This window comes from Pelobates fuscus, chromosome 3 (genome assembly GCF_036172605.1).
Source record: "Pelobates fuscus isolate aPelFus1 chromosome 3, aPelFus1.pri, whole genome shotgun sequence".
Classification (NCBI taxonomy): Eukaryota; Metazoa; Chordata; class Amphibia; order Anura; family Pelobatidae; genus Pelobates; species Pelobates fuscus.
In genome coordinates, this window is record NC_086319.1 from 9,695,458 (window position 1) to 9,720,412 (window position 24,955).

The 24,955-nt window shown below is 48.4% G+C and overlaps 1 protein-coding gene across 1 annotated transcript in view; it reads right to left on the bottom strand.

Moving 5' to 3' along the window:
- Nucleotides 1-24,955, bottom strand: part of LMNTD1 (lamin tail domain containing 1) — a 161,527-nt gene that overhangs the window by 121,607 nt on the left and 14,965 nt on the right. The window contains exon 2 of the mRNA XM_063446105.1: nucleotides 11,502-11,631. Coding sequence (XP_063302175.1) covers nucleotides 11,502-11,624 — 123 coding nt within the window. The 5' untranslated portion in view covers nucleotides 11,625-11,631. The remainder of the gene's footprint in view (nucleotides 1-11,501; nucleotides 11,632-24,955) is intronic.

A 24,955-nucleotide genomic window follows, 5' to 3' on the forward strand; every position in this document is an offset into this window, starting at 1 on the left:
CCAGTCTGTAAAAATAGAATCAGGATTGTTTATGGGATAAATAAAAAGCAACTGCAAGGTGAAAGATGTTATTAGCCCCAAACTATACGATAGGGATTCATTCCACTCCCAGACACTCTTGGTGGAAAACTGAAGTTAGTCTGTGTCTGATTTTATTAAGGTTCGTTAGTGGTGCGAACTGGCTAATATGCCGCCTGTTGCTGAATTCCCAAATGATTTAATATATTTACGAGTAATGCCTCCTATGTTACTTTATAACAGCATGAATTACAAACTGAGAAGATGAAATGGAACCTTTTAATGATTGACCCCACCTGGGACCAGTTACCGGATGCTCAGTGATTATTAAAAGAAAGAAATACAATTCTAGAGGTTCCATATTCTGTTTTCTCACATTCTGCCCTTAGCTGAGGTCGTCGGTGAGATAGTAAAGAATTGCAGTAAATTAATCCTATATTAAATGCGGTGCTAGAGCACATTCCACATTCCAAATGTAGTGTTTATGGTGCCATGAATGCCCAGATCATACCCCTCCCCCCCCCCCCACCGCCAATTGTAAAGAGTCAGACTGTTTTTGAATAGGTCCATCATGCGCCACTGTCCGCCTCCATTACCGATATCCAACAGCAGCAACTTCTGTTAGTTATCCTGATAGGGCCGCAAAGGGTAATAAGGTCATCAGAAACTATTTGGTTTTTCTCATCTCCAAGAAACTTATATAAACATGGTAAATGATACAAGAATTGGCAGATGACTGATCGTTGGTCAAGTAATGGAACAAACAGAATACTGCCGAGTGTCGGTCAGTTTCTCTCTGAATTGAATGTGGAATAATAATTTATCCAATGGCTGTGGTTCATCGTTCCCCCATAAATAAATAAACACATTTGCCACTACAGCACTGCCAATCTTGGGGTGACACCATCACCCTGTCATACTGTAGGTACACCCCTGCATGTTCGGGCCTCTGCAGAGAAACGTTGGGCTAGCACTTGTGAGCTCGAGAATTATTTCACTAGTGCCGTACATAAACATACATTACCATGTTGATTAACCCCTTAAGGACCAAACTTCTGGAATAAAAGGGAATCATGACATGTCACACGTCATGTGTCCTTAAGGGGTTGAACTGATTTACTTGCAATATACACTAGCTTTGCCCAGAAAGAAAGATACTAACACTGTACCCGTATAACCATGCACTTGTCATGGTGGAATATGTTTATTACCTGTTATGTATTAAATCTATATATGTGTGTATATATATATATATATATATTGTTTGTGTATTGTACTTTTGTATTATTGTATCCTATTGTAACAATGCAATGTTTTGTGGACCCAGGACATATGTGAAAACAGGAGAAATCTCAATGTATCCTTCCTGGTAAAATCGTTTATAAATAAATAACCCATTTCATTATCTATCAGGTGGGCCATGGTCTCTGATGTGAAAGCTCCAATTTAAGGAATTAAGGCATTTATTTAACCCACGGAGTGGCAGCTTGTTCAGCTATAATGACAAATGCCCCTTTGAAACTCGGAAGCCTTTTATATACTTTTTTAGAGGTAACAGAGCTCTGACCCTCATTCTTTGCCAGAGCAGCTCACATCTTCCACGGTCCATTACAGATAAATAAATAATAAATAATTTAAATAATAAAATTAAAAATATAAGCAACTTGGATTTTTCAAACATAATTATTTTTCCTATAAATAGATACATAATATCGGGTCAGCTCTATAGAATATAATTGGGCCGCTGCATTCAGTAAATTAGCAATTCAGCCTAATTTACCAAATTTACTAACCAGAGTGTTACCCAACCTAAAATCACCCAGGTAAACAGTGGATCAATACAAATTGTCCAGTAAGATCTGTACAAACCCTTCTAGAACTGTCCATTATGTTCGACTCTACCACCACTGCTGGAAGTCTATTCCATGCACCCATTAATATTTATTCTAATACTACATATTAACCTTTACCAGCCCGTAGTGAAAGGTCCATCTCCCAAGATACACAGAGGGATCGGGAATCAATAAATCCATGAGGCTGAATGAATGAAAGAATATAAAATGGACAATCACTCACTCACGGTGCTTTATGTGCAGATTGTGGAAAGTGCTGATATTTTAATGGAAACCTGAAGAATTAATCTCACAGTAATTACATAGCCTCTTACTCCCCGGCAGATGATGTTTAAGTGCCTGATTGCGTTTCCAAGACTTTATTCAGATAGAATTAGGATGCATGGGTTACATCCTTCATTCTCTCCACATCTGAATTCTTGTAATAAATTGCAGAAATACAATTATTTAATGCCCGTGCCCTGAATTACAGTTTATACACAGACCAAGCGTTCAGAACATCTTATGGACAAAGGACCATTACCATTTGCAATGTTCTATGAATTCCTGTCATTTTGTCCAAAATCCTTAATAATTTATATTCTTAAAAGGACCGAGCACCTGAATAAAATGAGGAGACTTCTTAAATAATGGGGTTTGACTCACAAAACTGAGAATTGTGGGGAATTTCCAAAGAAACTGCACATTTTAGGCAAAATGGCTGAGGATTTGGGATTTTTGAAGTTCAGTTTTGTTTTGTAAAATTTGTGATCCAGTCTCCAGTTCTCTACAATCCTGGGTTCAGTGAATATAAATAAATCTTATTGTTGTACTTTATTTAGTAGCACTAGATCTGTGTTTGTCCAAATACTATGCACAAAACAAAAAGCATGGCATGCATGGCATTCAACTTACAGATAGCTAGTCTAAAGGCCAAAAACCTTCCTGCTACACAAAGAACAAATGTCATCAAATATTCACAATAATTACCCAAAAACTGCATGGACCCTGACCATAGCTCACAAAGCCTTACTTAGCTAGGGCTAGCACAGTCTCAGTGCAGCAATTCTGGATCCTTCCCAGAAAGCAATATATACGCCCATGGCCAGCATTGCATGCAGTACAAACACGTGTACTGCCAGAGGAAAGCCTAGCCTCGGACTGTGATGTATTTGAGTGAGGGGGTGGGATTAAATCTGCAGCAAATTTAGAGAATTAATGTAATCCTACATGCAGTTACTGGAAGTAGTGGCAGTATTGTCTCAGAGTGCGGCGTGCAGTTACTGGAAGTAGTGGCAGTATTGTCTCAGAGTGCGGCGTGCAGTTACTGGAAGTAGTGGCAGTATTGTCTCAGAGTGCGGCGTGCAGTTACTGGAAGTAGTGGCGGTATTGTCTCAGAGTGCGGCGTGCAGTTACTGAAAGTAGTGGCAGTATTGTCTCAGAGTGCGCCGTGCAGTTACTGGAAGTAGTGGCAGTATTGTCTCAGAGTGCGGCGTGCAGTTACTGGAAGTAGTGGCAGTATTGTCTCAGAGTGAGGTGTACAGTTACTGGAAGTAGTGGCAGTATTGTCTCAGAGTGCGGCGTGCAGTTACTGGAAGTAGTGGCGGTATTGTCTCAGAGTGCGGCGTGCAGTTACTGGAAGTAGTGGCAGTTTTGTCTCAGAGTGCGGCATGCAGTTACTGAAAGTAGTGGCGGTTTTGTCTCAGAGTGCGGCGTGCAGTTACTGAAAGTAGTGGCAGTATTGTCTCAGAGTGCGGCGTGCAGTTACTGGAAGTAGTGGCGGTATTGTCTCAGAGTGCGGCGTGCAGTTACTGGAAGTAGTGGCAGTTTTGTCTCAGAGTGCGGCATGCAGTTACTGGAAGTAGTGGCGGTTTTGTCTCAGAGTGCGGCGTGCAGTTACTGGAAGTAGTGGCGGTATTGTCTCAGAGAGCGGCATGCAGTTACTGGAAGTAGTGGCAGTATTGTCTCAGAGTGCGGCGTGCAGTTACTGGAAGTAGTGGCAGTTTTGTCTCAGAGTGCGGCATGCAGTTACAGGAAGTAGTGGCGGTATTGTCTCAGAGTGCGGCGTGCAGTTACTGAAAGTAGTGGCAGTATTGTCTCAGAGTGCGGCGTGCAGTTACTGGAAGTAGTGGCGGTATTGTCTCAGAGAGCGGCATGCAGTTACTGGAAGTAGTGGCGGTATTGTCTCAGAGTGCGGCGTGCAGTTACTGAAAGTAGTGGCAGTATTGTCTCAGAGTGCGGCGTGCAGTTACTGGAAGTAGTGGTGGTTTTGTCTCAGAGTGCGGCGTGCAGTTACTGGAAGTAGTGGCAGTTTTGTCTCAGAGTGCGGCATGCAGTTACTGGAAGTAGTGGCGGTTTTGTCTCAGAGTGCGGCGTGCAGTTACTGGAAGTAGTGGCGGTATTGTCTCAGAGAGCGGCATGCAGTTACTGGAAGTAGTGGCAGTATTGTCTCAGAGTGCGGCGTGCAGTTACTGGAAGTAGTGGCAGTTTTGTCTCAGAGTGCGGCATGCAGTTACTGGAAGTAGTGGCGGTATTGTCTCAGAGTGCGGCATGCAGTTACTGGAAGTAGTGGCGGTATTGTCTCAGAGAGCGGCATGCAGTTACTGGAAGTAGTGGCGGTATTGTCTCAGAGTGCGGCGTGCAGTTACTGAAAGTAGTGGCAGTATTGTCTCAGAGTGCGGCGTGCAGTTACTGAAAGTAGTGGCAGTATTGTCTCAGAGTGCGGCGTGCAGTTACTGGAAGTAGTGGCGGTATTGTCTCAGAGTGCGGCGTGCAGTTACTGGCAGTAGTGGCAGTATTGTCTCAGAGTGCGGCGTGCAGTTACTGGAAGTAGTGGCAGTATTGTCTCAGAATGCGGCGTGCAGTTACTGGACGTAGTGGCAGTATTGTCTCAGAGTGCGCCGTGCAGTTACTGGAAGTAGTGGCAGTATTGTCTCAGAGTGCGGCGGGCAGTTACTGGCAGTAGTGGCGGTATTGTCTCAGAGTGAGGCGTGCAGTTACTGGAAGTAGTGGCAGTATTGTCTCAGAGTGCGGCGTGCAGTTACTGGAAGTAGTGGCGGTTTTGTCTCAGAGTGCGGCGTGCAGTTACTGGAAGTAGTGGCAGTATTGTCTCAGAGTGCGGCATGCAGTTACTGGAAGTAGTGGCAGTATTGTCTCAGAGTGCGGCGTGCAGTTACTAGACGTAGTAGCGGTATTGTCTCAGAGTGCGGCGTGCAGTTACTGGCAGTAGTGGCGGTATTGTCTCAGAGTGCGGCGTGCAGTTACTGGAAGTAGTGGCAGTATTGTCTCAGAGTGCGGCGTGCAGTTACTGGCAGTAGTGGCAGTATTGTCTCAGAGTGCGGCGTGCAGTTACTGGACGTAGTAGCGGTATTGTCTCAGAGTGCGGCGTGCAGTTACTGGAAGTAGTAGCGGTATTGTCTCAGAGTGCGGCGTGCAGTTACTGGCAGTAGTGGCGGTATTGTCTCAGAGTGCGGCGTGCAGTTACTGGCAGTAGTGTCGGTATTGTCTCAGAGTGCGGCGTGCAGTTACTGGAAGTAGTGTCGGTATTGTCTCAGAGTGCGGCATGCAGTTACTGGAAGTAGTGGCAGTATTGTCTCAGAGTGCGGCGTGCAGTTACTGGCAGTAGTGGCAGTATTGTCTCAGAGTGAGGCGTGCAGTTACTGGCAGTAGTGGCAGTATTGTCTCAGAGTGAGGCGTGCAGTTACTGGCAGTAGTGGCAGTATTGTCTCAGAGTGCGGCGTGCAGTTACTGGCAGTAGTGGCAGTATTGTCTCAGAGTGCGGCGTGCAGTTACTGGAAGTAGTGGCGGTATTGTCTCAGAGTGCGGCGTGCAGTTACTGGAAGTAGTGGCGGTATTGTCACAGAGTGCGCCGTGCAGTTACTGGCAGTAGTGGCAGTATTGTCTCAGAGTGCGGCGTGCAGTTACTGGCAGTAGTGGCAGTATTGTCTCAGAGTGCGGCGTGCAGTTACTGGCAGTAGTGGCAGTATTGTCTCAGAGTGCGGCGTGCAGTTACTGGCAGTAGTGGCAGTATTGTCTCAGAGTGAGGCGTGCAGTTACTGGAAGTAGTGGCAGTATTGTCTCAGAGTGCGGCGTTCAGTGACTGGAAGTAGTGGCGGTATTGTCTCAGAGTGCGGCGTTCAGTGACTGGAAGTAGTGGCAGTATTGTCTCAGAGTGCGGCGTGCAGTTACTGGAAGTAGTGGCAGTATTGTCTCAGAGTGCGGCGTGCAGTTACTGGAAGTAGTGTCAGTATTGTCTCAGAGTGCGGCGTGCAGTTACTGGAAGTAGTGGCGGTATTGTCACAGAGTGCGGCGTGCAGTTACTGGAAGTAGTGGCAGTATTGTCTCAGAGTGCGGCGTGCAGTTACTGGAAGTAGTGGCGGTATTGTCACAGAGTGCGCCGTGCAGTTACTGGAAGTAGTGGCGGTATTGTCACAGAGTGCGGCGTGCAGTTACTGGAAGTAGTGGCGGTATTGTCTCAGAGTGCGGCGTGCAGTTACTGGAAGTAGTGGCGGTATTGTCTCAGAGTGCGGCGTGCAGTTACTGGAAGTAGTGGCGGTATTGTCACAGAGTGCGGCGTGCAGTTACTGGAAGTAGTGGCAGTATTGTCTCAGAGTGCGCCGTGCAGTTACTGGAAGTAGTGGCGGTATTGTCTCAGAGTGCGGCGTGCAGTTACTGGAAGTAGTGGCAGTATTGTCTCAGAGTGCGGCGTGCAGTTACTGGAAGTAGTGGCAGTATTGTCTCAGAGTGCGGCGTGCAGTTACTGGAAGTAGTGGCGGTATTGTCTCAGAGTGCGGCGTGCAGTTACTGGAAGTAGTGGCAGTATTGTCTCAGAGTGCGGCGTGCAGTTACTGGAAGTAGTGGCGGTATTGTCTCAGAGTGCGGCGTGCAGTTACTGGAAGTAGTGGCAGTATTGTCTCAGAGTGCGCCGTGCAGTTACTGGCAGTAGTGGCAGTATTGTCTCAGAGTGCGGCGTGCAGTTACTGGCAGTAGTGGCAGTATTGTCTCAGAGTGCGCCGTGCAGTTACTGGAAGTAGTGGCGGTATTGTCTCAGAGTGCGGCGTGCAGTTACTGGAAGTAGTGGCAGTATTGTCTCAGAGTGCGCCGTGCAGTTACTGGAAGTAGTGGCAGTATTGTCTCAGAGTGCGCCGTGCAGTTACTGGCAGTAGTGGCAGTATTGTCTCAGAGTGCGGCGTGCAGTTACTGGCAGTAGTGGCAGTATTGTCTCAGAGTGCGCCGTGCAGTTACTGGAAGTAGTGGCAGTATTGTCTCAGAGTGCGGCGTGCAGTTACTGGCAGTAGTGGCAGTATTGTCTCAGAGTGCGCCGTGCAGTTACTGGCAGTAGTGGCAGTATTGTCTCAGAGTGCGCCGTGCAGTTACTGGAAGTAGTGGCAGTATTGTCTCAGAGTGCGCCATGCAGTTACTGGCAGTATTGTCTCAGAGTGCGGCGTGCGTTTGCATGTAATTAGCCGTAAGGAGTCTGCCCTCAATGCACCGCGTTCACTTTCTTACCATAAAGTAATAATCATGGAAACGCTATAATCATCTCCCAGCTCACTGATTTGTAAATATACAATTACAGATTTCAAATGATTTACATTTTATCACCTGGATAATATCAAGGAATAGAAAGAAAACGACAGAGATCGCATTGTTTTACAAATAATAAATAGCAGTTCCATAGGGACGGGGGACCCGGCATTAACAAACATTGCGAGGTATGCGTCAGTACTGAGCACAATTTGGCCAAAATGGAACAATTGTGAATTAGCTTCTCATTGCAACTTGTTATTCTCATACTGTGATACCCGCCCAGGGCAGACGTGGAACTTATAGCAATAACCTAAGCTGAAAAAGTGGGATTTTTTTATTATCTTGATACATGTACTGCAAAAAATTATTAAACCTTTGATATCTCGCTTTTCCCCAACGGCGGAATCATTGGCCCTCCATTTCTGGCTGCAATGATTTATTCGTATGCACAGAACTGCTCTACTTTCTCACAGAGACATTGCATTGAATATAAGAAAAAACAGAACTCCCATTGCTTGTCCTTCACCTAGACAAAGTAAGCAAAGAATGGATAGGAAGGCCACCAGATCTATCAGGAAAGTCTCTTTAGATATATTTTAAAGGATATGATTTTTATCTCATATACAGTAAATGTTTTATATCTCAGCTTGGGAATTTAGCAAACAAGTCAGAATAACAAAAACATTTTTATAAGCTGACCATTTCATAAGCTGCATTTATGACAAACTAGTCCTGACCTCATTCTCTGGTATAACTTATAAAACAGATAAAAAAAAAAAGAAACAAAAAAAAGAATATTATTAAAAAAGCAATTGTCTTCAGTAACTTGGAGCTTAAAAGCTCCATAGCAACAGAACTGCTCTATATATTTTGTAAAAGTACAGTAATACTATGTAAACAAGCAGAGAACGAGTAGAGTCTGGCATTCTCTTGTTTAATATATAGAACAGTCGCTCCCAGCAAGATCGAGTACTAGAATGAAACTCTTGGCTAAAAACGATCTGTTCCGTACAATGGTAGACAGCGCAAAGGCAGCACGCCAAGATAATTACCGTGCGCTGCAACAAAAAGGCACCCGGCCTCCATTTTCTGATAGAAAAGAGATTTATGTGGATTGCGGACATGAATGAAATTTGTGTATTATGATCTATAACAGGCAGACGAGCCACCGGGGGAAACGCAGTCTTTGGAAAGTACCATAAATTAGCGACTCGCAGTCAGCTGTTTTGCTCGTCTCTAACAAGGTAAATGAGCATCAGGTCTGTAAAGATTCTGTATTTTTTATTTCTTTTTTGTGTATCGTGCCCGGGGGGATTTTATTATGATTAGACGGGACAAATGATTTCGATAATGTTGCCTCTGACTACTGCTGTCCTAATAGGGCTATTACTTGCGAAAAGGTTCTCCAAATAATGGCGGAGATGAGAGTTCATCAAACACACATCTGCTGAGAATCTTGAGGACCGGCGTCGGGGGAGCCAGGCAGCCATTGTCCTGTCAGCCACTCAAGGATATACATTCTGTTCAACACAAACTGGCCCTTGGAGGCCTTATTCTGTACAAAAACAAATGTTCAGCGCACACAGCCGTCAAGCTGGGCCATGCAACGCGCTCTGAAAAGGACGCTTTTTTTGTTTTGTTTCGTTTTTTTTGTTGCTGGTTTGTTTCCAAGTAAACATTTTTATGAAATAATAACTCTGCGGCTGACAGTCTGTCAGGACCAGACCTAGGTGGCCACGGCCTCTCTTCAGTAACCCTGAATAATAGAAACCGTGGGTTATGGGAAAAGGAGGATTTTTTTTGTAGTTTCTTAGCTTTGTCAGGTTATCTGGAACCCATATCTACAGAGAGTTAGGGCAGTGTCTGTGACAATAAGGGCTGAAAGAAAAATTCTACATTTTACTAAAAAGTTCAAAAGTCCCATAAACTCCAAGCTGCCCATAAACTCCAAGCGCTGGAGCTCTTGGGCGGTTTTACGCAGAGCTGTTGGGCGGTTTTACGCAGGGCTGGTAAGTCTGACAAGGTAACATGATGGATATTGGGGGTAGTGATAGAGCCGGGAAGTGTAGATCCCAAATGTCCAATCTGTGTTTATAAAGTAATTCTGTTATCATTCATGTTATGTTTGCCTTCCGTTAGACTAAGCTGAGCATAGTGTCTTCCTCTATAACAGACGGCAGTCAGTATATGCTCTGTATGGCCAGGGTGGCAAGATCCACCATGTTTACTGGGACACAGATACGTTTCTCATATTTATGAAAACGCATGAAAAGGGCTGCCCTGCAGTGTGTATAATGCATATTCTGCATTATTGCCTACTGCCTAATTGCAGGATTCTTCACTGCCTAATCACTTAATGTAATACACCTTCTCCTGAAAATTACATACTACAGGGCAACCCTTTTCATGTGCTGCCCATCAATATGTATGTGTGATACGTGTCCCAGAAAGCATGGGGGGTCTGGTCACCCTGTCTATGGCCCCCTGTCCTAGGCTGGATGATAAGCCAGAATGGCACTAACTAGCCAGATCCTTCCATCATGGCATCAAGGTAGGAATGGGAGAAGATTTCCTGGTACTGGACGCATCACTCACTGAGTGTTTATCAGTCTACCTACCTATCTACCTATCTACCTATCTACCTATCTATCTATCTATCTATCTGTCTGTCTGTCTATCTGTCTATCTGTCTATCTATCTATCTATCTGTCTGTCTATCTATCTATCTGTCTATCTATCTATCTGTCTGTCTATCTGTCTATCTATCTATCTGTCTATTCTTCCTTCATCGGGATCATTCTCAAAACAGAATGCACCTGTCATGGTTGATTATATATTTCCCACCTGTTCTTGTTACATTTTGTATATATTGTGTATTAAAATTGTTTTTTAGTTGGGAAAAAAATAAATCATATAATTAATCCAAATATTTAGGTGGGAAAAGTTGTTAAATTTTAGATTTTTTTCCATCTCTTTTGTTGTATAATCTGTTCAATGACCCATCATGCAATGGTACATATACAATAGATGTTAAGAGTATTGGTTCAGCGAGGGTACTAGAGTCATCCTGGAGTCAAAGGGTCTTTCTGTGACAAACGCTCCTTCCCACTTACGTTTGCCACGGACTCCTGGAGGAGTGTGGAAGCCAGCCTCCTGCCCACCGACTATGGTTCAGTTACCCTGCCCAGCCGCCATTAACAGCTTTCCCTAGGTGCCCCTGGTTCGGCACTTTCCCTTCATGCGAATGGAACCGAACGCTGCCTCCCTGGCGGCCGTTCGCATGAACCCAACCCATGAATAGTCCCAGCGGTACTTAGCCGCGACCGCTATGGAACTAAATTCAGCATGAGGACTTTGTGGGTTTATGTTTGCCTCTCTGTCCATTGGAGATTATTAGCTTACCGGTCTTGAACACAATTATCTCCTAGGCCCAGAGATTCCTGGGAGTGGCTTGTGGTGAATACAATGCTGGGGCCGAGTTTGGCTTATTAAAATTAGTTGTACTCCCAGAGCTATGTGTCCTCTAGTTACCGGGAGGGGAAAGGGCTGATCACTGCTCAGCATCTTCTTCCAACTCGTGGAGGATTCGGCGGGGAAAGTCCTTGTAAGGACTAGAGCTCCCAGGACTGGGTGTCGTCCAGTGCCTGGGAGGGAATAGAGCCAGTCCCCTATCCTGCTCAGGACGGAGAGGCTTCAGGAGGACCCCAGTCAAGCCATGGCGACTAGGGCAGAAGCGCTGAGGTTTTCCCCTGTTCCAGCTAGGAAGCGGCCCTTGGAGGAGGTACCCAGCCGGGGTACAGGGAGCTCCGCTACACTTTCCAACCCGGAGTCAGAGGGACTTCATCTATTGCCCATTTGCAACAGTAACCAGCTTGATGTGGGCCTCACCAGTATTTCAACACAACTCAAGGGGACGGACTGAAATAAAAGGAGGACCCCAACCCTCGGCTATGGAGTAACTACAGACATAAAGCAGCAGGCTATGGCGAACCAGTGATTCCTGGCTATGTGTTTCCATAATAATTACAGAGATCAGAATTAGCAGATTTCCAGCCAGGAGTCAGATTCATTGCCACGGTTTAGTGAATGAGCTCCCTTTATTTTGTGACGTTTTTTACTTACCGCCTTCAGCTGACTTCGCATTAATTTAACATTCCGAATGTAGTTCTGAAATCGCTCCTTAATATCCTGCAGTTGGACCTTCTCAGAGTTTGGCCGCAGCATGTTCTCGTTAGCAGTGATCATAATTATTCTGTGTAATTAAAATCATGGTTTAATGTTATTCACATCATCCAATCAATAATTATCTCGCTAACCGGCAATCAAAATCGATATATCGGGTAACATGCTAACCTACAGGAGCCAGCCTTGTATAATATACACACATTGCTATTCATATCATCCAATCAGTAATTATCTCGCTAACCGGCAATCAATATCGATACATGTAATGGGTCCTACGTGTTATTATATCACAAAGCTCTGTGATACATTTATACACACTGCCTGTAACAGGGAGCTTTATTGCTGTGGAGCACTGTGATACATTTATACACACTGCCTGTAACAGGGAGTTTATTGCTGTGGAGCTCTGTGATACATTTATACACACTGCCTGTAACAGGGAGCTTTATTGCTATGGAGCTCTGTGATACATTTATACACACTGCCTGTAACAGGGAGTTTATTGCTGTGGAGCTCTGTGATACATTTATACACACTACCTATAACAGGGAGTTTATTGCTGTGGAGCTCTGTGATACATTTATACACACTGCCTGTAATAGGGAGTTTATTGCTGTGGAGCTCTGTGATACATTTATACACACTGCCTGTAACAGGGAGTTTATTGCTGTGGAGCTCTGTGATACATTTATACACACTGCCTGTAACAGGGAGTTTATTGCTGTGGAGCTCTGTGATACATTTATACACACTGCCTGTAACAGGGAGTTTATTGCTGTGGAGCTCTGTGATACATTTATACACACTGCCTGTAACAGAGAGTTTATTGCTGTGGAGCTCTGCGATACATTTATACACACTGCCTGTAACAGGGAGTGTATTACTGTGGAGCTCTGTGATACATTTATACACACTGCCTGTAACAGGGAGTTTATTGCTGTGGAGCTCTGTGATACATTTATACACACTGCCTGTAACAGGGAGTTTATTGCTGTGGAGCTCTGTGATACATTTATACACACTGCCTGTAACAGAGAGTTTATTGCTGTGGAGCTCTGCGATACATTTATACACACTGCCTGTAACAGGGAGTGTATTACTGTGGAGCTCTGTGATACATTTATACACACTGCCTGTAACAGGGAGTTTATTGCTGTGGAGCTCTGTGATACATTTATACACACTGCCTGTAACAGGGAGTTTATTGCTGTTGAGCTCTGCGATACATTTATACACACTGCCTGTAACAGGGAGTTTATTGCTGTTGAGCTCTGTGATACATTTATACACACTGCCTGTAACAGGGAGTTTATTGCTGTGGAGCTCTGTGATACATTTATACACACTGCCTGTAACAGGGAGTTTATTGCTGTGGAGCTCTGTGATACATTTATACACACTGCCTGTAACAGGGAGTTTATTGCTGTGGAGCTCTGTGATACATTTATACACACTGCCTGTAACAGGGAGTTTATTACTGTGGAGCTCTGTGATACATTTATACACACTGCCTGTAACAGGGAGTTTATTGCTGTGGAGCTCTGTGATACATTTATACACACTGCCTGTAACAGGGAGTTTATTGCTGTGGAGCTCTGCGATACATTTATACACACTGCCTGTAACAGGGAGTTTATTGCTGTGGAGCTCTGCGATACATTTATACACACTGCCTGTAACAGGGAGTTTATTGCTGTGGAGCTCTGTGATACATTTATACACACTGCCTGTAACAGGGAGTTTATTGCTATGGAGCTCTGTGATACATTTATACACACTGCTTGTAACAGGGAGTTTATTGCTGTGGAGCTCTGTGATACATTTATACACACTGCCTGTAACAGGGAGCTTTATTGCTATGGAGCTCTGTGATACATTTATACACACTGCCTGTAACAGGGAGTTTATTGCTATGGAGCTCTGTGATACATTTATACACACTGCCTGTAACAGGGAGTTTATTGCTATGGAGCTCTGTGATACATTTATACACACTGCCTGTAACAGGGAGCTTTATTGCTGTGGAGCTCTGTGATACATTTATACACACTGCCTGTATCAGGGAGCTTTATTGCTATGGAGCTCTGTGATACATTTATACACACTGCCTGTAACAGGGAGTTTATTGCTGTGGAGCTCTGTGATACATTTATACACACTGCCTGTAACAGGGAGTTTATTGCTATGGAGCTCTGTGATACATTTATACACACTGCCTGTAACAGGGAGTTTATTGCTGTGGAGCTCTGTGATACATTTATACACACTGCCTGTAACAGGGATGTAGCGGAATGCAGTGAGCCTGTCCTGCAAAATGCCGGTGTGACTGTGTTTGTATATGTTTTCCCTATGTTGAAATTGCTATTCGTGTGTGTATTATGTGAATTGTATGGTATTCGGTAGTTTCCATCCGTACTATATACTTATGGAAACTACCGAACGGAGGGACCACCCCAGAGAGAAGTGTGCCGGCTATTAAAGTTCACATTCCTTCCAACCGCAAGTTAACCGGCTCATTAGCATTGTATCTGGGTGGCCGCCATTCGGCATGCGTACACGTGGCGGCGGCCATCTTACGCATGAAAATCCCAGCGGTGTTTGGTCGTCGAGTGCCTGGAACTCAAATCGGACACTCAAACAACCAAACACCGCTGAGACCTCCAGAGCTCCGTAACTGCCGAACGGAGAAACATAACGAATCCCCATTCGGTAGTAATAAAGTACCGAATGAGGGAATCACTATCTAGGTGAATGTAAATGTGGATGGCAATTATAAATGCCTGTTTTAACTGCCGAACGGAGACCGACCGCAGGGCCCATTCTCGTGGAACCCTTTTCGGATACCAACTCGTGTGCGGTCGGTCAAACTTCCCCTGCCTGTAACTACCGAACCCCTGGTCCGATCTGGGTGAATTTTGGATATTATATTCACCCAGATCAGGGCTACCTAGCGGTACCCTGATATTAAGGATATGTGATGGTTTAGGGGTACATCCAAGTTTGGGGTAAAGTACTGTACAACTTAAGGGGATTATGACTCACTCTGAGGGGAGGAGATGTGTGGGAGGTAACAAGAATGGTATTGGTTACTGTCATAATTACTGTAGTTCCCTCCCTTGCATGGGAGCAGGCTTTATAAGAAACCTTGGAATAAACGATTGTCAGTTCTACTCCTGAAACTGTGTGTCGTCCAGTTATTGGGAGTGCTGTGGGGATTTCACTGAACCTTTTTACCTGCTGGAAACTCTGCTGTGGATTTACTAATGACTTGTTCCTGAGCCTCCCTTGGATCTAAAGTGGAGAATAGCTGCGAGAAATCAGCTCTCCGCTACATTGGTTGGCAGCGCTGGGATCCAGACTCACAGAGGAACAAGGATTAATGGAGATTGACCTTTCTACGCTAAAAAGAACCACATTGAAAGACCTTCTGGAAGCGAAAGGTGTTTCTGCCAGCAGCAAATCCAAAGCAACGCTTATCACCGAAGTAATGGCAGAATACAGAGCAGAGGAGGTCCAGGCCACGGAACAAAGACCTGAAACAGAACAGGAGGAGTTCCAAAGGCAGTTACAATACAGACTGGCCTTTTATGGGGAAAACCCACCCACAGAGATCATCTCTAAAACCATGACAGAGGTGCAGGAGTTTGTGAAGAGAAATAGGAGACCACAAACACCAGAAAGAAGTACAGCAGGAGCTGTGGCACAAGAGGGTAAGCCCAAAATTCCCTATCAAGCTTTTAAAACGTATGTGGAAGCAGAGGAGGATATAGATGCTGTGGCGAAACCAACCTCGCCACTGGGCCCTGGAGAAGCCTGTTTGCTAGCCTCCTACCTACTGACTATGGCCCCTGGGTTATTTGGGGCATATTGTACTGTATATTGCTGCTACTGGCCCTTTTAACAGCATCTATGGACATATTGGGACTTTTGGGACTACTGTCCCTTTAAGACTGTGAAGCATATTCGAGTGTACTGCCTGTAATATTATATATGTATTTATAGATGTGTTAAGTGTATCCTGGGTGATTTGTATGCAACATTCATCTGATTGTTCGGTAGAATCACTCCATTCAGTATATTGAGTGAAACTACCGAACAACCAGACCACCCAGGAATGAGTGTGCCTCCAATTACCGTTTGCAACAATGTTGCAAACAGGTAATTGGCAATCAGTGCAGTGTGGTCTTTGTCCTCTGGGTGGCCGCCATTCGGGAAACAAACACGTGGCGGCGGCCATCTTAAACTACCGAACAGCGGTGTTTTGCCGTCGAGTGTCTGGAACTAAAATCGGACACTTGACTAGGCAAACACCGCTGAGACCTCCATACTTCCAGAAATTCGTATGGAAACTACCGAATGACCCGCCGTTCGGTAGAAAGAGCCCCATAAACAAGGGAATTCATTCAAACCCTCTCCAGGCTCTATAACACAGGCAATTCGCCTGTTTTCATTCCCTTGTTTGTGACCGACCGCAGGGCCAAAATGCATGGAACTGTTTTCGGATACTTTACCCATGCGGTCGGTCAAATCTTTGGAACCCCATATCTCACGAACCATTCATCCGAATTACTTGAATTTTGGATATGTTGTTCCCCTGAATAAGGGCTATCCAGCGATGCTGGATTTAAAGGTGTACCCCCGGGTTTTGGGGTACATCCAGAACTTGGCTGAAAAAGTGTACCGGATAATTGAGTTTAATGTTATCTGAGGGGAGGGGATGTGTGGGCTGAACCATGTATGTGATTGGTTATTTTATGCCTCCCCCTGGGTGTGGCCTGTATGTGGATTAGTGTAATAAAAGCCAGGCTGGATGAGCCAGTCGAGAGTTCCTGTTTTAACCTCAAAGTGATGTGTCGTCTCATTATTGGGGGAAGGATTTATTGTATGCTGTTCCAGTTGACTGCTAGGGGTACAAGCCTATTCGTATGGTTCCTATTCAATGGTCTACAGCATTCATACGCTTGGGAGAATTTAAAGGTTTCTTGGATTCGGTGATTATGGTGTCTGCCAGAGTGCTTGGACCCCTCAGGAAGCACTAGGAGCATCCATTAACGGAGGTACTCAGTCGGGGTGCCAGGTGATCCGTTACATTGGTGGCAGCGGTGGGATGGCGTCCTAGTGCGAGGTAAAGCAGCTCGGAGACACAGTACGTTTGGATTTACAAATTGAGGGCAACGCTAGCAGTCGTGCAGCGCCCCTGGGAGCAGACTAGTATGGAAGGTTCTGGCTCTGGAGATGATTGGCTGGCCGAGGTGAGGCAGCGAGTGGCCGAGTATGGGGATGATATACCCATGGAGACACGCCGGGTGATCTGGAACCAGGTCATGGCTGAGCGAAACACAAGGCTGGACCGAGAATTCCGGTTGGCGAAAGAGAGGAAGTATGCTCAGCAGCAGGAGCGTTACAGCAGCCGAGTAGAGGCTGCATCCGAGGAGGTTAGCCGTCTTTCCCTGAGGCGGCGGGAGGAACCCGAAGTGGGGGTCCTCATAGACTGGTCCTGTGAGGAACCACAACAGGCAGGTAGAGATGGGACCAAGGTCTCTCCACCGGGCCCACCGGGATGCTGGGCAGCCGGCCCAGATCCCCAGCAGCAGCCAGAGTTGCCAGGTGGGGAAGCAGGTGGCCCTTACTCACAAATGTTGAGGGGCCTCACGGATTGGTCCTGGGAAGACCCACAGATGGCAGGTGGAGATGGGACTGCGGTCTCTCTACCGGCCCTACAGGGATGCTGGGCAGTCGGCCCAGATCCCCAGCGGCAGTGTGCGTTACAGGGAGCTGAAAGTGCCGTTCTTGCTCCCCAGCGGCAGTCTACGGTGCAGGGAGAGGAGCCTGTTATCCCCTCTCCCCAGCGGTTGAAGGTGTGTAAGGGAGAGGAGTTTGTTACCCCCTCTCCCCACCGACAACCTAACCCACCAAGGGGAGACAGTAAACCCCTCACCAGCGCAGATGGGACCGTGGTCTCTGTGCCCAAGTTACAGGGAGCTGAAGGGGCCATCCTTGCTCCCCAGCGGCAGGTTACAGTTCAGAGAGAGGAGCTTGTTACACCCTCTCTCCAGCGGCAGCCTAACCCACCAAGGGGAGACCGTAAGCCCCACACCAGCGCAGATGGGACCGTGGTCTCTGCGCCCAAGTTACAGGGAGCTGAAGGGGCCGTCCTCCCTCCCCAGCGGCAGTGTGATTTGTTGGGAATTGGGAGCCCAGTCTCCATTCCCCAGCGGCAGTGTGAATTGCAGGGAATTGGGAGCCCAGTCTCCATTCCCCAGCGGCAGGCTGAGTTACAGGGGGCAGAGGTAGTTGGTCCTATCCCCCAGCAGCAGAGTGATATGCCGGGAATGCAGTGTGAAGTGCAGGGAGAGGAGAGCAGCGTCCTCCCTCCCCAGCGGAAGGCTGAGTTACAGGGGGCAGAGGTAGTTGGTCCTACCCCCCAGCAGCAGCGTGATTTTTTGGGAATAGAGAGCCCAGTCTCTATTCCCCAGCAGCAGGACACTGAATTGGGAGGAGAGACAGTCGGTCTCCCTCCACAAAGACTGAAAGTAGGCATGGGAGAGGAGATTGTTACCACCTCTCCCCAGCGGCGGATCATCAATGGGCAGAGTGTTCTAATGGGAGAGGAGCTGGTTACCACCTCTCCCCAGCGGCAGCTTAATGTACCAGGGGGAGACTGTAAGCCCCACACCTGTGCAGATGGGACCGTGGTCTCTGCACTTCCAGCACAGGGGGTAGGGACGGTCGGTCCTGCCCCCCCACAACAGGGCTGTTTAGCCAAAGGGGAGACAGTCGGTCTCCAGCAACCAGGCTCCAACCAGACTACTCCTGTAGTAGTGCTGGCACCAGGGCAGAGTACCGCTGGTCTCTGCCCACTCAGCAACCCACCAAAACAGCCTACCAGTCCCCCACACAGCCGGGGTGAGGCACCTGGACCTGGACAAGTTTTTCCATTACTCAGGTGTAGTAACCATTTATTGTGGGTGGGCTGTACTGCTGTTTCTGTTTTGTGGGTGGGCTGCTGGACTAACAAGGGCACTGACCGGCAAGAGGTCAGGTACCCTGTTAGTCTGTTTGGAAAAGGGGAGAAATGTGGCGAAACCAACCTCGCCACTGGGCCCTGGAGAAGCCTGTTTGCTAGCCTCCTACCTACTGACTATGGCCCCTGGGTTATTTGGGGCATATTGTACTGTATATTGCTGCTACTGGCCCTTTTAACAGCATCTATGGACATATTGGGACTTTTGGGACTACTGTCCCTTTAAGACTGTGAAGCATATTCGAGTGTACTGCCTGTAATATTATATATGTATTTATAGATGTGTTAAGTGTATCCTGGGTGATTTGTATGCAACATTCATCTGATTGTTCGGTAGAATCACTCCATTCAGTATATTGAGTGAAACTACCGAACAACCAGACCACCCAGGAATGAGTGTGCCTCCAATTACCGTTTGCAACAATGTTGCAAACAGGTAATTGGCAATCAGTGCAGTGTGGTCTTTGTCCTCTGGGTGGCCGCCATTCGGGAAACAAACACGTGGCGGCGGCCATCTTAAACTACCGAACAGCGGTGTTTTGCCGTCGAGTGTCTGGAACTAAAATCGGACACTTGACTAGGCAAACACCGCTGAGACCTCCATACTTCCAGAAATTCGTATGGAAACTACCGAATGACCCGCCGTTCGGTAGAAAGAGCCCCATAAACAAGGGAATTCATTCAAACCCTCTCCAGGCTCTATAACACAGGCAATTCGCCTGTTTTCATTCCCTTGTTTGTGACCGACCGCAGGGCCAAAATGCATGGAACTGTTTTCGGATACTTTACCCATGCGGTCGGTCAAATCTTTGGAACCCCATATCTCACGAACCATTCATCCGAATTACTTGAATTTTGGATATGTTGTTCCCCTGAATAAGGGCTATCCAGCGATGCTGGATTTAAAGGTGTACCCCCGGGTTTTGGGGTACATCCAGAACTTGGCTGAAAAAGTGTACCGGATAATTGAGTTTAATGTTATCTGAGGGGAGGGGATGTGTGGGCTGAACCATGTATGTGATTGGTTATTTTATGCCTCCCCCTGGGTGTGGCCTGTATGTGGATTAGTGTAATAAAAGCCAGGCTGGATGAGCCAGTCGAGAGTTCCTGTTTTAACCTCAAAGTGATGTGTCGTCTCATTATTGGGGGAAGGATTTATTGTATGCTGTTCCAGTTGACTGCTAGGGGTACAAGCCTATTCGTATGGTTCCTATTCAATGGTCTACAGCATTCATACGCTTGGGAGAATTTAAAGGTTTCTTGGATTCGGTGATTATGGTGTCTGCCAGAGTGCTTGGACCCCTCAGGAAGCACTAGGAGCATCCATTAACGGAGGTACTCAGTCGGGGTGCCAGGTGATCCGTTACATTGGTGGCAGCGGTGGGATGGCGTCCTAGTGCGAGGTAAAGCAGCTCGGAGACACAGTACGTTTGGATTTACAAATTGAGGGCAACGCTAGCAGTCGTGCAGCGCCCCTGGGAGCAGACTAGTATGGAAGGTTCTGGCTCTGGAGATGATTGGCTGGCCGAGGTGAGGCAGCGAGTGGCCGAGTATGGGGATGATATACCCATGGAGACACGCCGGGTGATCTGGAACCAGGTCATGGCTGAGCGAAACACAAGGCTGGACCGAGAATTCCGGTTGGCGAAAGAGAGGAAGTATGCTCAGCAGCAGGAGCGTTACAGCAGCCGAGTAGAGGCTGCATCCGAGGAGGTTAGCCGTCTTTCCCTGAGGCGGCGGGAGGAACCCGAAGTGGGGGTCCTCATAGACTGGTCCTGTGAGGAACCACAACAGGCAGGTAGAGATGGGACCAAGGTCTCTCCACCGGGCCCACCGGGATGCTGGGCAGCCGGCCCAGATCCCCAGCAGCAGCCAGAGTTGCCAGGTGGGGAAGCAGGTGGCCCTTACTCACAAATGTTGAGGGGCCTCACGGATTGGTCCTGGGAAGACCCACAGATGGCAGGTGGAGATGGGACTGCGGTCTCTCTACCGGCCCTACAGGGATGCTGGGCAGTCGGCCCAGATCCCCAGCGGCAGTGTGCGTTACAGGGAGCTGAAAGTGCCGTTCTTGCTCCCCAGCGGCAGTCTACGGTGCAGGGAGAGGAGCCTGTTATCCCCTCTCCCCAGCGGTTGAAGGTGTGTAAGGGAGAGGAGTTTGTTACCCCCTCTCCCCACCGACAACCTAACCCACCAAGGGGAGACAGTAAACCCCTCACCAGCGCAGATGGGACCGTGGTCTCTGTGCCCAAGTTACAGGGAGCTGAAGGGGCCATCCTTGCTCCCCAGCGGAAGGTTACAGTTCAGAGAGAGGAGCTTGTTACACCCTCTCTCCAGCGGCAGCCTAACCCACCAAGGGGAGACCGTAAGCCCCACACCAGCGCAGATGGGACCGTGGTCTCTGCGCCCAAGTTACAGGGAGCTGAAGGGGCCGTCCTCCCTCCCCAGCGGCAGTGTGATTTGTTGGGAATTGGGAGCCCAGTCTTCATTCCCCAGCGGCAGTGTGAATTGCAGGGAATTGGGAGCCCAGTCTCCATTCCCCAGCGGCAGGCTGAGTTACAGGGGGCAGAGGTAGTTGGTCCTATCCCCCAGCAGCAGAGTGATATGCCGGGAATGCAGTGTGAAGTGCAGGGAGAGGAGAGCAGCGTCCTCCCTCCCCAGCGGAAGGCTGAGTTACAGGGGGCAGAGGTAGTTGGTCCTACCCCCCAGCAGCAGCGTGATTTTTTGGGAATAGAGAGCCCAGTCTCTATTCCCCAGCAGCAGGACACTGAATTGGGAGGAGAGACAGTCGGTCTCCCTCCACAAAGACTGAAAGTAGGCATGGGAGAGGAGATTGTTACCACCTCTCCCCAGCGGCGGATCATCAATGGGCAGAGTGTTCTAATGGGAGAGGAGCTGGTTACCACCTCTCCCCAGCGGCAGCTTAATGTACCAGGGGGAGACTGTAAGCCCCACACCTGTGCAGATGGGACCGTGGTCTCTGCACTTCCAGCACAGGGGGTAGGGACGGTCGGTCCTGCCCCCCCACAACAGGGCTGTTTAGCCAAAGGGGAGACAGTCGGTCTCCAGCAACCAGGCTCCAACCAGACTACTCCTGTAGTAGTGCTGGCACCAGGGCAGAGTACCGCTGGTCTCTGCCCACTCAGCAACCCACCAAAACAGCCTACCAGTCCCCCACACAGCCGGGGTGAGGCACCTGGACCTGGACAAGTTTTTCCATTACTCAGGTGTAGTAACCATTTATTGTGGGTGGGCTGTACTGCTGTTTCTGTTTTGTGGGTGGGCTGCTGGACTAACAAGGGCACTGACCGGCAAGAGGTCAGGTACCCTGTTAGTCTGTTTGGAAAAGGGGAGAAATGTGGCGAAACCAACCTCGCCACTGGGCCCTGGAGAAGCCTGTTTGCTAGCCTCCTACCTACTGACTATGGCCCCTGGGTTATTTGGGGCATATTGTACTGTATATTGCTGCTACTGGCCCTTTTAACAGCATCTATGGACATATTGGGACTTTTGGGACTACTGTCCCTTTAAGACTGTGAAGCATATTCGAGTGTACTGCCTGTAATATTATATATGTATTTATAGATGTGTTAAGTGTATCCTGGGTGATTTGTATGCAACATTCATCTGATTGTTCGGTAGAATCACTCCATTCAGTATATTGAGTGAAACTACCGAACAACCAGACCACCCAGGAATGAGTGTGCCTCCAATTACCGTTTGCAACAATGTTGCAAACAGGTAATTGGCAATCAGTGCAGTGTGGTCTTTGTCCTCTGGGTGGCCGCCATTCGGGAAACAAACACGTGGCGGCGGCCATCTTAAACTACCGAACAGCGGTGTTTTGCCGTCGAGTGTCTGGAACTAAAATCGGACACTTGACTAGGCAAACACCGCTGAGACCTCCATACTTCCAGAAATTCGTATGGAAACTACCGAATGACCCGCCGTTCGGTAGAAAGAGCCCCATAAACAAGGGAATTCATTCAAACCCTCTCCAGGCTCTATAACACAGGCAATTCGCCTGTTTTCATTCCCTTGTTTGTGACCGACCGCAGGGCCAAAATGCATGGAACTGTTTTCGGATACTTTACCCATGCGGTCGGTCAAATCTTTGGAACCCCATATCTCACGAACCATTCATCCGAATTACTTGAATTTTGGATATGTTGTTCCCCTGAATAAGGGCTATCCAGCGATGCTGGATTTAAAGGTGTACCCCCGGGTTTTGGGGTACATCCAGAACTTGGCTGAAAAAGTGTACCGGATAATTGAGTTTAATGTTATCTGAGGGGAGGGGATGTGTGGGCTGAACCATGTATGTGATTGGTTATTTTATGCCTCCCCCTGGGTGTGGCCTGTATGTGGATTAGTGTAATAAAAGCCAGGCTGGATGAGCCAGTCGAGAGTTCCTGTTTTAACCTCAAAGTGATGTGTCGTCTCATTATTGGGGGAAGGATTTATTGTATGCTGTTCCAGTTGACTGCTAGGGGTACAAGCCTATTCGTATGGTTCCTATTCAATGGTCTACAGCATTCATACGCTTGGGAGAATTTAAAGGTTTCTTGGATTCGGTGATTATGGTGTCTGCCAGAGTGCTTGGACCCCTCAGGAAGCACTAGGAGCATCCATTAACGGAGGTACTCAGTCGGGGTGCCAGGTGATCCGTTACATTGGTGGCAGCGGTGGGATGGCGTCCTAGTGCGAGGTAAAGCAGCTCGGAGACACAGTACGTTTGGATTTACAAATTGAGGGCAACGCTAGCAGTCGTGCAGCGCCCCTGGGAGCAGACTAGTATGGAAGGTTCTGGCTCTGGAGATGATTGGCTGGCCGAGGTGAGGCAGCGAGTGGCCGAGTATGGGGATGATATACCCATGGAGACACGCCGGGTGATCTGGAACCAGGTCATGGCTGAGCGAAACACAAGGCTGGACCGAGAATTCCGGTTGGCGAAAGAGAGGAAGTATGCTCAGCAGCAGGAGCGTTACAGCAGCCGAGTAGAGGCTGCATCCGAGGAGGTTAGCCGTCTTTCCCTGAGGCGGCGGGAGGAACCCGAAGTGGGGGTCCTCATAGACTGGTCCTGTGAGGAACCACAACAGGCAGGTAGAGATGGGACCAAGGTCTCTCCACCGGGCCCACCGGGATGCTGGGCAGCCGGCCCAGATCCCCAGCAGCAGCCAGAGTTGCCAGGTGGGGAAGCAGGTGGCCCTTACTCACAAATGTTGAGGGGCCTCACGGATTGGTCCTGGGAAGACCCACAGATGGCAGGTGGAGATGGGACTGCGGTCTCTCTACCGGCCCTACAGGGATGCTGGGCAGTCGGCCCAGATCCCCAGCGGCAGTGTGCGTTACAGGGAGCTGAAAGTGCCGTTCTTGCTCCCCAGCGGCAGTCTACGGTGCAGGGAGAGGAGCCTGTTATCCCCTCTCCCCAGCGGTTGAAGGTGTGTAAGGGAGAGGAGTTTGTTACCCCCTCTCCCCACCGACAACCTAACCCACCAAGGGGAGACAGTAAACCCCTCACCAGCGCAGATGGGACCGTGGTCTCTGTGCCCAAGTTACAGGGAGCTGAAGGGGCCATCCTTGCTCCCCAGCGGCAGGTTACAGTTCAGAGAGAGGAGCTTGTTACACCCTCTCTCCAGCGGCAGCCTAACCCACCAAGGGGAGACCGTAAGCCCCACACCAGCGCAGATGGGACCGTGGTCTCTGCGCCCAAGTTACAGGGAGCTGAAGGGGCCGTCCTCCCTCCCCAGCGGCAGTGTGATTTGTTGGGAATTGGGAGCCCAGTCTCCATTCCCCAGCGGCAGTGTGAATTGCAGGGAATTGGGAGCCCAGTCTCCATTCCCCAGCGGCAGGCTGAGTTACAGGGGGCAGAGGTAGTTGGTCCTATCCCCCAGCAGCAGAGTGATATGCCGGGAATGCAGTGTGAAGTGCAGGGAGAGGAGAGCAGCGTCCTCCCTCCCCAGCGGAAGGCTGAGTTACAGGGGGCAGAGGTAGTTGGTCCTACCCCCCAGCAGCAGCGTGATTTTTTGGGAATAGAGAGCCCAGTCTCTATTCCCCAGCAGCAGGACACTGAATTGGGAGGAGAGACAGTCGGTCTCCCTCCACAAAGACTGAAAGTAGGCATGGGAGAGGAGATTGTTACCACCTCTCCCCAGCGGCGGATCATCAATGGGCAGAGTGTTCTAATGGGAGAGGAGCTGGTTACCACCTCTCCCCAGCGGCAGCTTAATGTACCAGGGGGAGACTGTAAGCCCCACACCTGTGCAGATGGGACCGTGGTCTCTGCACTTCCAGCACAGGGGGTAGGGACGGTCGGTCCTGCCCCCCCACAACAGGGCTGTTTAGCCAAAGGGGAGACAGTCGGTCTCCA